Source organism: Triturus cristatus, chromosome 3_1 (assembly GCF_964204655.1).
Source record: "Triturus cristatus chromosome 3_1, aTriCri1.1, whole genome shotgun sequence".
NCBI classification, from domain to species: Eukaryota; Metazoa; Chordata; class Amphibia; order Caudata; family Salamandridae; genus Triturus; species Triturus cristatus.
In genome coordinates this window covers 904971653-904984227 of record NC_140583.1, presented here as the reverse complement: position 1 = coordinate 904984227, position 12575 = coordinate 904971653, and the positions used below count along the sequence as shown (strand labels likewise).

General features: G+C 43.8%; 1 protein-coding gene across 4 annotated transcripts in view; it reads right to left on the bottom strand.

The window, feature by feature from the left end:
- KCNH7 (potassium voltage-gated channel subfamily H member 7) overlaps positions 1-12575 on the bottom strand; it is a 1410086-nt gene that overhangs the window by 279588 nt on the left and 1117923 nt on the right. For all 4 annotated transcript variants that reach the window (XM_085645418.1, XM_085645417.1, XM_085645419.1 and 1 more), the window contains one exon: positions 11429-11628. In XM_085645418.1, coding sequence (XP_085501544.1) covers positions 11429-11628 — 200 coding nt within the window. The remainder of the gene's footprint in view (positions 1-11428; positions 11629-12575) is intronic.

Below are 12575 nucleotides of genomic sequence, written 5' to 3'. Positions count from 1 at the left end.
ACACCATTCTATCCATTCAGAAAGTGACCTATTTCCTGTCTCTGAGACACCAAACGATTTTTTTGTATATTTTCTACAAATCTCCTCTCAAATGTGTGCTCATTCATATAAGACCAGCATGATTTTCTGGTGCCTAACAGTTTACTGTGCACCCAGCTAAACATGAAGGTGAAACCCTTTTGGGCCCGTCAGAGCTTATTTGGAATCAGAGCAGTGCATGATCTATAAGGATCCTATTAGATTTCTGGTGTAGAACAGTATGGCCAGGATGCAGCTGGATCGTAAACACTATTCTGATTTTGACCGAGGGAACTGAGTAAAGAATACCTCCATATTGTCCTTTGCCTACTGTTAATAAATACTTTTGAGAACAGAGACTGAAAAATGTATTTCACTCTTGCCTAAGCATAAACATAGCTAGGTTCATTGTGGTATTAGCAGACCACTCTGAAAAGGTTTATAAAGAAAATGGAGAAGTGGATGCAGGTCGCATTAAGACAGGAGAAAAAGCAAATGAGGCATGCCAAATATCTGCTGGGTAATCAAGTTTAGAAGAAGAAAGGAGGAAATGGGGGCTTAACTAAACAATGTATTGATGCAGATGTTGATACATGTCCTAGTATACCCAAAAGGTGATACATTTGGGGTTCTGCAAAAGATCATCATGGATTTGTTCTTTCTCAATACTATGTCAATTGCTTCTAAATTCCACATGATTTACAGAGGCTTCAGAGTTTTGCTCAGCACACCCTGGTGTTCTATTGTCTACCAGCCCAATTGCCAACATTGCCAACCATCAGTTCAGTACAACTAGGGGTTCTAGAGCTTGTAACTGTGATGAGAGGACTTCTGGAAACAATGATTGACATTTTGCAGTTGCATTTGGGACACATGGTTTTCTATGCTCTGTGGTATTGGTACACTGAAAAAGAGTGAACTATCTACATGGCTGAATGTGTTGTAGATTCAGTGACTTTTGGAAAATGGCATCCAGGGATATCACTGGGCAAGATTTGCTTTTCTTCTTCTAATGATTATTGAAGCTGCTGTACACTATGCATTGAAAAAATACTCACACCGTAAGACTTTACCCACAGTCTTTGCAGATAACTAGACCTGCATATCAGATACCAGATCATACAAGACCATATCAGATACATGTAAAGTCTATTAGACAGACGTGTTTCAGATCACAGCGGGATCTAAGGTGCATTTGTGAAGCATTTCTAATGCACAGCTCCTCAAATCATATTGGCAATGTTTGGCTTTCCCCATTGTTGTTGTGTATTTTCTTCTCTTCTACTCCACAACTTCATGTTTTCTACTGTGCTTTCATCATAATTAATGTCTGCTCATCCTATTCAGAACATTGTTTTGCTTCCACCTATTTCCCTTACAAACATAAAAACAAACATTACCACTAATCACGCTTCATCGAGGGCAGGTTCCCAAGTCTCATACCGAAGTGCTACTCAACATACCTACAGTTTCTGAGACTAGGATATCAGTTTGATGATTTGCAGTGACAGATGTGTCACAGTAGGCAGAGGCAGTATTGGTATGGCACTGCCGCCGATTATGCCATTATGTTACAAATTAGCTTGATGGGTCAGGTTGCAATTTGGGACTGTGATGTTTGTTCTGTCAGATTAATTTATAAAATGGTGAGAAAATGAATAGTTAAAGGCATCTAAGCTGGGGAGATAGAAATTTAAAAGGGTGAAATACCAAGACACAGACAGCTAACCATCATACATAAAATATAACTATCAAAAATTGATCAAGCACATTGGAAGAATTCTCAAACCTTTTAAACTGCATCTAATAATGCCACGCTAAAGTTAATATCAAGGTTTAAATGTGAATGCAATATTAGATTTTGACAAGTATGCAAAATTATGAAATTAGGTATGTTAAGTGTATTTTTTAGTACAATAAAAAAAAGCAGAAAGGAAAAACACCATGGCCCATGATATCACTGCTGTGGGAAAGAATCAAAGTGTGAAGTTGTATGGTTGTTTGACGATACAACGCACGCCTTTACCACACATGCATTTACAAGCAGCTTTGATCGTGCGTGCCTTTACCATGCAGATGCCTTTATCACCAAATATAATAAGGTAAGCAAAACTTCTCTCTCTCTCCATATATATATATATATATATATATATATATATATATATATATATATATATATATATATATATATAGGTAGTTATAGTTAGGACCACGTTTCCATAGGAAATCCGCAACATTCTATTTTGAATAACTTTGGCGCCGGTCGACGAATCCTCGCGAATTTAGGTGGGGCGCTACGCTCCGCTCCTACCCTGAAAGTCTCGGGGGGATTCGTCAAGCGGGGGCTGAGATAAAAGGGGGGTCCCAAAACGCGTTTTTCCCATGCATTTTTCCATAGGACCTTTAGACAGGGCTACAGCCCGAACGGCTGAACAGAATTACTTGAAATTTGGCAGAGAGGTAGTCCTCAGGTCAAGGAAGTGCCTTTTGTAGGTTTGGTGTAAATCTGTTCAGTAGATTCTGAGAAAATAGCCTTTAAATCAATATATATATCTGAGCCAGCTTACGGTGCGCTTACGGTACGCTTACCGTACGCGTACGGTGGCGTGCGCGAGCGCGATTCTGATGGGCTCTTAGATCTTAGTAAACATTCGAATCGGCCGAAACCAGGAAGCGGCGGCCGCCATTTTCTCTCTCGCACTGAGAGTGATGATGAAAATACAAAGCACAAAAACATGTAAAGGGGCTGTTTAGACAGCTCCCACACACATAGCCGTGTTGAGGGAGTCCGCAAAGATCCCCCAAGGCCAAAAACAGAATTTTTTTTTTTCGGTAATTTCGCCGATTACGCTTACCGTACGCGTACGGTAAAAAATTATATAAAAAAAAAATTATCCACACTCTCCCCACCCCGTGTGCAATTGGTGGCCGAAGGCCACCAATTGTGCATTGCTTATAACAGATGAGATAAACTATAATATTTAAAAAAAAAAAATAAAAAAAAAAATTATCCACACTCTGTCCACCCCATGTGCAAATGGTGCCCGAAGGGCACCATTTGTGCATGGCTTATAAAAATTACGAAAAATTAAAATATTACCTTTCAAAACGAAGTGCATCATATGTCCTCAATGTGCGCACGGTGCGCGAAGCGCATCGTGCGTACATGGCCCATCTAGCGTAATGTGGGCACGCGGTGCGCGTAGCGCACCGCGTGCCCACCGTGCGTGCACGGCACGGCACTAACTATAACTAACGGCACTAACTATATATATATATATATATATATCCTTCCAAGACAGAGCTCCTACTGGAACGCTGGGACCCTCGAAGAGTGGCGTACGCTCCGGTGGAGCAAAACCGGAAAATCAATCCAAGGTATCCAACAGTGCATGAGTACGCTCTCAGGAAGGAAAGGCAGACACGATCATTCCCATCACCAGTTTAATGCACACGACGCGTTTCGGCAGAAGCCTTGTTCACGTGAACAAGGCTTCTGCCGAAACGCGTCGTGTGCATTAAACTGGTGATGGGAATGATCGTGTCTGCCTTTCCTTCCTGAGAGCGTACTCATGCACTGTTGGATACCTTATATATATATATATATATATTACCTACTGGCCAGTAGGTAGTTATAGTTAGGACCAAGTTTCCATAGGAAGAGCATTTTTTATTTTGCGTATAACTTTGGCGTCGTTTGATGAATCTTCATGAAATTTTCTAAACTAATTCTTTGTTCATATAAGCCCCTATGTTGGAAGTTTGGGGGTGATTCGTCAAGGGGGGACAAAAAAAAGGGGGGTCCCAAAACATGTTTTCTCCATGCTAATTTCCATAGGAAACTTTAGACAAGGCTACAGGTCGAACGGGTGAATGGAATGACCCCACATTTGGCAGGGAGAACGGTTTTGGTCTAGAAAGCACACTTTTGTTTATTTGGTGTAAATCCGTTCAGTAGTTTTAGAGAGATATCAAAATTTACAGATATCGATATTTGGGAATTCTGCCATCTGTTTGGCTGAGACATCACGAGCTTGCCGCTTATTGGCTGCGAGCGGTGCGAGCAGTTGCAACTAGAAAGTGTTGGCAGCCATTTTGTGATTCAGTTGAAACGAGTAAGGTGGAAAAAGGGTGAATAGAGTAGGAAGCAGGAGGAAAGGAGCACTGTAACCTCTGTGGGGGAGTGCGAAGCGAAGTAGTCACTCCTACCGGACTGAAAGTGCGGTGTTGCTAAGAGTGACATGGTGCTGAGATGAGATGCTGCTACACTTGGGTATGAAACTGAGAGCCTAAACCGGGAGGTCATTGCTGTAAAGTGATGTGCTCTGGTGTTTGTAGCATACCTGTGGAAGTAGTGTTAGTAGGCGTTTATACCATACAGGGAGTGGGAAGCAAACTACTGACCTCTACAGTGCGTTTATACTATACCGGAAGTGGGAAGCAAAGTATTCACGCCTACCGGTGTGAATACTCGGGAACCAAACCGAGCTGATTGTTAAAAGTGATGGGCTGTGGGCGCTGTAGCATACTGGCCGCTGTAGAATAACTGTGTAAGTAGTGCTAGTATGCGTTTATACTATACAGGGAGTGGGAAGTGAACTACTCACCCCTACTGGTCTGAATGTATGTATGGATACTTGTATAGCGCACGACTACCCGGAGGCCTCTCGGCGCTTGTACGAATACCGCTGTGGAACCCATCCTGGCTTTTCCCTGTGAGGCGTCCACTCCTGGGCACCCCCAAGGTGAAGGCCAGGCATCCTTAGCGTTGTGGGGGCCGTTGTGGAGATTAAGCAAGCTATTGCCCAGAGTTGCAGAGTGGGACTCCATGATTAGAATGGCACCGAGGCAAGAATTATCAGGTCCGTGGAATTTTTGAGCCCAAGACCCGCCGAGGCGGGGAATTGAACCCTGGTCCCGGGCTAGACCTCTGCATCAGGGTCTGCCGCTCTAATCATTGAGCCACAGAGTCTGAAGACTCTGGGATTAAACCATGAGCTCATTGCTGTAAAGTGATGTGCTATGGGTGCTGTAGCATACCTGTGGAAGTAGTGTTAGTTTGCGTTTATACAATACAGGGAGTGAGAAGCGAACTACTCACCCAAACCGGTCTCAAGACTCGTGGATGAAACCATGAGCTCATTGCTGTAAAGTCATGTGCTCTGTGTAGTATTCCAATATAAGTCATAGTAGAATGTTAGTATGTAATGCTGCTATAATGTAAGTATGTAATGTTTGAATGTAGGTCTGTCATGAGAGGAATCTTGGGAAGTTTGTACACGGTGCTGGAGAAGACGGTTGCCTTGCAGTCTGGTCCTGTTGGTGGCTGTCTTCTTTTCCTGCAATAAATCTACTTATCGGATCCACTGCTGTCTTCCTCTTCACAAATTTGGCGACGAGCGGGAGAAGGTAAAAAGAGGGCAGCACTCACCAAGATTTTGAGCTTGCTTGCGTTCTGCTGAAGACCCATTTTCTTGGTGAAGCTGTTTCTACTCACCCAAGGGTCATCGGCTGATCAAACTATGTGATCCTACCTCTGTTAGAATTGATATTTTTTGATTTTGGAGCTTCCTCTGCCTCTTCACTACACTCTGGTTGCTGTACTACAAGTGTGCAAGTAGTGTTAGTATGCGTTTATACGAATTCTTTAGTTATGCATTAACCAATGCATCATGGCCCTATGGAGCGCCACCTCCCAGGCGCTGGTCATACAATGTCCCGGGGTGTGCATCCGTGGGACATTTATGTTTGCTATTATAGGGCGGGAGCATTGCTTCCACCCTGTGATAGTAAATTCTTGTTTGCCTCATTGAAGCGAGAGGAGGAAAACCTTGTATCGCTTCAATAAAGCGGATCCGGATGGTAAAAATGGAGAAAAAAAATGAAGTGGGGTCTCACCCGTTCATTTAAATGAGCCCACTGGTGGGTAATGTTCCGGGGCCAATCCGATTATTATATTGCGGGGTCTCTGCAGCACTGGGGACCTTAATCTCACATGTAAAATAGGCGCGGGAGGGCACAGAGACGTTTCGCAGACTAGGGGATCAACACCTCCCTGGGTATTCTTTAGGAATTGTCCGGGGCTTTACTTAAATATGCAGGGTGGGCCTCGCCAGTCCTTGAAGCCTTGGTGGCCCTCGGCAGTGCCTTATTGGTTCTGAAATCACACGGGCAGTACTCATGGGGTTATAAAGTGATACACTGATAGAACCCTTGTCGTTGTAGAATTACCCGGGCTTCATTTATGTAATCGTCTTTTGGTTTATATTTGGTAGGTGCACCGCAAAATTAAAAATGTTTTCCCTCATAACCTACTATCAACCGCCGATTTTCACAATAAACTACAGACAAGTGTTATCAGAAAAGGAAGACCCATACACTTACTCACTTATTTATTGGTAAAAAAATAACTTTTATTAAAACAACATAAATAAATGGAAACGTAACTTTATTCGAGCAACAGTAAAACATGAAAGAAGTGGGTTTGACTCCTCCGAAACAGCGTACAAAACCTGCAAGAGAAAAAAGAAACATAAGTATGTGTGCCATGTCCAAGAGAACAAGCATTTGCAATGCAATAGGTCTCGCATTAACGCGAGTTTAAGCTATTAGCATTGTAAATGACAATGCCTTTTATTGATATTTTAAAAACGAAAACAAAAATAAAAGGCATTGTTATTTGCATTGTCAGTAGCTCAAACTCGTGTAAATGTGAGACCTATTGCATTGCAAATGCTTGTTAATTGCTGGCAGGTCTACGACCAGGAGGGACCCAGCCCACTTAAAGCACTGCGCACTGTACGTTTCAAGCAAGCGCCCTCTGCACGAGACGAAAGGCTCCTTGCCCTTTGACCCAAGGCACCCTGCCACGTGACACTGGCTCCTGCTCACAGTATGAAGTTCCTATCCCTCAAACTCACCACCATTGGCTCACCGCATCAGACCAGAGGCAGCCTTAAGCCGCGCTCATGAGCTGGCATCATAAAAGAGGCAATACTAGCACGCGCCCTGAGGTTCTCGTTAGGCGCCACTTAGGCGCTCTAAAAACGTCAAAATAAATACAATGAAATAACAAGCCCGGGAGTTGTGTGCGCGCGCGCTAAAAGAAAATTTAAAAAGCACGCGATTGGTGCTCAGAGGCGCTTGAGTGAGTGCGCTGGTGATGAGCGGGTGCGAGATCGTGCATCCTACTCTTTTTCAAAGCACATCCCACACGCCGTATGCCGCCAAAAGCACAAGTATGCGCTTTGTAAAAAGAGTTGCACGACGACTAAAGGTCTCCGAAGCAGTGCATGCGCACTGCTTAGGCGAGACCTAAAAAGAAAGGTTGTCAGAATGAAAGGAAGAAAGTGAGCATGGGACAGAGAGCGAGTGGGTGGAAGGGAGAAGGGGAGGGAGAGTCAAAAGAACAGAGGGAGGAGGAGACAGAGCGTCGGCCTACTGCACCCAGCCCTCACTGTTCACCTCCCGTCACCCGTGTGTCAGGGATGCTGGGGTCCGTGAGAAAGAGGGCGGTCCAGCAAGTCTTTCAAATGAAACAGAGATATGAATGAGGTCAGAGATTATATTATTATCTACGGCAATATCGCTTGTCTGCACCTGTGCCCCCAGGCTGCTGCACCCCAGCCCCTTCCCCCGCACTGTGCTCAATTGCAGCTCCTGCGCACCGAGGCTTCACTGCTCACCTGCCACAACCGGTGTGTCCAACGACGTGCCGGTGCGAGCTCCAACTCCGGGGTGCCGCTCTCAGGGTGGCACAGCAGGTCTCCGGTCGGGGACGGTGTCTTGATACCACGATGGAAGGTGTCAGAAAGGCCAGAGCATCAGCACCGGTTGAGCACCTGCTGCATGCTTTTTCGTGCAACTAACTCAGTGTCTGAAAAGGGAGCAATAATATAATGGTAGAAATGTCTTAAGGTAAATGACGGTTTATTTCAAGCTTAAGAGAGAACACCAGTTGAGTGCATCCTTCCTTCTTGAAGTACGATCTACCAACTGTTAGTGGTAATCGTGGTTCAAAGAGGAGTTGGAGTGTACGAGAATACACAAGGGTAAATAATAAAATATTATGCCAACGTTTACATACAAAGGAACAGAGAGCATGCTAGAAGGATAATGTGCGGGGGCAATGCAGTTGGGCATGCCTGTGTTCATGTACACTTAGTAATCAGCTCACTACAGTGCCCCAAAAGCCAACGCCACATGTCTGTAGGGCAGCGCTGCCTGCTGGCTCAGGCCAACAGTATGGTCCAGTGGGTCCTTAAAATGAGAGATAGATGTGACTGAATGAGGTCAGTGATCACATCATTACGCACTGCAACATCGCTTGTTTGAACCTGTGCACCCAGGCTGATGCACCCCATCCCTACCACTGCACCGTGCTCAATTGCAGCTCCTGTGCACGCAGGCCCCACTGCTCATCTGCTGTCATTGGTCGGTGTCCAAACACGGCGGCCAGCAGGGTTCACAATTCAGATGTAGTTTTGATTGCCAGGGTGATGTACACCTCATGGATCCCTTTTTTTTATTGCGCATTGTGATATCCGAGGTGGATGCAGCCATATCACCTGAAGCAGTGTGGTAGAACTGGGACATGTGGTGTCGTTGTTATCCTACTTATACGTACGCAAAGTGGGCTGGGTTTGTGTACGCCAGACCAGCGTAGGGGTGTGAATAATTATTCCGGGGACCTGGGCGTTGTTCAGTTCCTGCCTGGGCAGGAAGTGTACTTATGTGTGTGTCCCTGTTGCAGTTTTGACATCGCACAATGCGCAATTTACATTAATGTAGCATGTACCGGGAGGGCAGCAACTATCGCTAATGAGATGCTGTCCGAAAACATTGAATGGACAACATCACATGTCTTTGTCAAGCTTGTGGATATGCACAGACACGCATGTCAATGGTGTGCGGTATTATTGAAAGTGTTGCTGTCGCGAAGCGCACACATGTGAATGTGTTCAGATGGAGGGAGGATCAGAAGTGAGGCTACGTCATACACAGTGATAACGCTCATTACAGTCAAGCAATGCATGTCAAACGTGAATCTGAAAGTCTCACAGATGACACACTTCTATACTGGTAAAGCCTGACAAGAGAGCATACTGCAACACAAATCTAAACATTACTCTTTACTGTTTGTCACATGTGATCTAGGATGTGCACTCTGCCCATGGCTGATGATACCCCTTCGAGCCACCAATACCCAGGCCGAAAGGCAGCACAATAATGCGCGCACACACACACACACCAGGGGCATTGTGTAACACACATTTGTTTTTTGATGTAACGTTTCAGATGCATGGCTATCACACATGAAAGGCTACTGTACTGAGCATGATTATTGATCAAGATGATCGTTGCATCTTGTGTGTACTATAAGATATGTGTACACAGCAAAAAAGTTTTAAAAAAAGCTCTGAAAGCAGAAGAGGTGTCTCTCATCAAACGGTGTAGAGAGAATGACTAAAATGGGTGGGGTCCTCCAACTGTTACAATGGAAAATGTTATGAACCAATCAAAAGCTTTTTTTAAGGTCACATGGCAAGCGCGCACTGAGCGCGCAAGGAGGCCGCACCCGACGCGATTTTGAGAAAATATGTTTACCATAATATAAGTTTATTACAGTTAGAAAAGTTGCAAAACGTCATTTTTTTTATGATTGTTTATATTCAGGGAGGGAGACCTTCCTGCGCATAAACAATCAATGACATTTTGCTGCACAATGCACCCCACATAGGAACTACAAAGATGATGAGAAATTAAACATTTCTCCTTGTTTCTCTAGGGTGAGACCTGGTTTTCCCTGGTCATAATTTTGGCGCTGCCCCATATTTACCCAAATATGGGGTAGCATCGAAATCAATAGGTGTTTTGGTGGAAAGCCCACCCCGTTCACGCTAAGTATAGCGTGAAACGGGGCCTTATTAGCAAGGCAGTGTTATGTCAAAACATCAGAAAAAGTGACGCTGTGGTGGCGATAAGAGCTTGTAAATATGCCCCTTAGTGTTTGCTCTTGCCTGGCGGGAGCTTTAAAAATGCTCCCACCAACCGAGAGCCCGGTAGTGGGACAGTGTGCCCCTACCTTTCAGTGTTTCACCCAGACGCCAGGGGGTGTTCGTAACCGGGACCGAATTCAGATGGGAGGGGGCCCTGTTCCCCCTCCCAATATTATAAAAGGCTGGGCCCCGGGGATGGAGTCACAGGGGCTGAAATTGGCCTGGGGAGAGGGGACGCGTGCACCCCCCTCCCGAATCAAATATAAAATATTTTCCTCTGGGACCTGGCAAACCCGGGGAGCGAATAACAACCCGTGCTGATAGCTTTTTTAAAAAAAATCCTTTAGATCCTCTGGAAATTTACATGTTTTTTTTATCCCAGGCGGGGTCCCTCTGTGACCGCACACCAGGCCTATGGGGACCACCCTGCCCTCTTTTCTTTCTTTTAAAACAATTTCTTGGGACTTGGCCAGTCTGAGTCTCAAGACGGTTGCCAACACTTCCAGGTTAAAATGTTGGCTGCCAATCAGATCTTGCCATGAGATCTGCCAGATGCGTGGAGCATTCGGCGCCTCTAGATATAAATAAATATTTTTCTTTAATAACTCCAAACTGCTGAACAGATTTACTCCAAAATAGAAAAAGGGCTCTTTCTGGACCAAGAGCTAGCTTTGTGCCAAAATTGGTGTAATTCCGTTCAGCTGTTCGAGCTGTAGTCATGTCTACAATACCTATTGGAAATTGCATGGTGAAAATGAGTTTGGGATCCCCTTTTTCTCGGTCTCCGCTAGTTGAATCACCTCAAAACTTTCCAAACAGCTGCCGAAGTGATTGGTGTACTAGGTTACCAAATTGAGTGAAGATTTGTCAAACAATGCCAAAGTTATTAGTCCAAATGAATGCATGTGTGTTAAAGGCATGCATAGTAAAGTCTGCATGATAAAGGCAGTGCCTGGCAAAGGCATCCTAGTAAAGGCGGTTACCCTGTTGTACCATGTCAGGTAAATGTTGGCAGCCACATGATTTATGTAGATGAAAGCATAAAACAAAACTGAAGTACATCTCAGTTTCAATAAACACAATTGTGCGCTCATCAGGTTGATATGTAGTAGAAATAGCATCTGATGTTCAATAGGGTAACTGGTATTTTGGTATACTGTATATATAGGATTACTCTTAGGTGTAAAGGAAAAAAAGCAAATGAAGATGTACATAACCCCTTAGGGGCTTAATATTTCCAGTCTCTTACAATTCATGAACAAGGTGTATAAAACATTGTTAACATTAGTATGATGCCTAAATAAGATACCTATCAGTTCAGCATGTGCATTAAACTATGCTAGAAGATTCATACTAGTAGTTTATATCTTTTTGGACCACTTGCCTCAATGTTTGCAGAAAGAACTACGTACCATGTTCATGTCAATTCCATTAGTGTAAGTCCAAGCATGCTGGAAGTACTCTTCTAGTCGCTGTCGCAAAGGGTTGGGAATTTGATGGAATCTTATAAATTCTTTTACTCGAAGCATCTGCATATGATATCTTGCAGTCCCAGAGTACAGTCTTTGGATGATTGCAGACACGTTCCCAAAAATGCTGGCATACATTAGAGCTAAATTTCAGAAGACAAATAAATAAAGTATAACTCTTCTCTCTACTTAATAGGTAATCACTTTAGCATTGCACTGGAAATTGTTGTTAAATTCCAGACCACAAAAGAGAATAAGTAAATATTACTCAATCTGAAAAAACATTCTTTATAGCCATTTCACTGACACTTTCACAGAGACAATAGACAATATGTTGGTATTCTACAGGGCAGGGGGCGAGAAAATTCTACCCCAGATGAAGAGCCAAAACCCAAGTGGTTAGATTTTGGTGACATGATCATGTTTAAAAACACCAATTGTAGTAGGAATTTCCAAACCATTCAGCCAGTCAGTAGGCTAGGACAATTTCCCAAATTGGGTATGTGGGTTTTTTCATTTTTTTTCTTTCTTTTCCATGTGGATAGTCAAGAGGAAGCGACAACTCCTCCAATTGAGGGTGCAGGTTTTCCACTCGGCCTTGACACTGGCATAGGGGAATCCTTATGGGCCAGTGACTGTGCCCAGGGTATATGTGTGTGGAACGCACATTTATTGCTCTTGCCCTGCTATTAGGGTGCAGTTATGGTCTTTGATCAGTGATCATGTTTACTGAGTTACAACATGTAGGCTAGCCTAGCCTGGGACTTCCATTTGGGACCCAGATTTCTCAAAATAACTATTGGATACCTTCATGTAGGAATTTTATTGCACGTTTTGATGCATACATGATATGTCCTTTTCACTGGTTCTTTTTGGAATTTTGAGATTCTGTTTTTTTGATATGTTATGTTTTATTAATTTTTGGTGGGACATCAGGCAGTTGCTTGATGTCCTCAAGGTTGAACACACATGAAGTTCATGAACAGGCTATGGGCAATATACATGGATATACTTAGGTCCATGATGGATATGCTGACACTTTATGAATGAAGGGCTGTGCCATCATATACACTATGATTAGACATCTCCT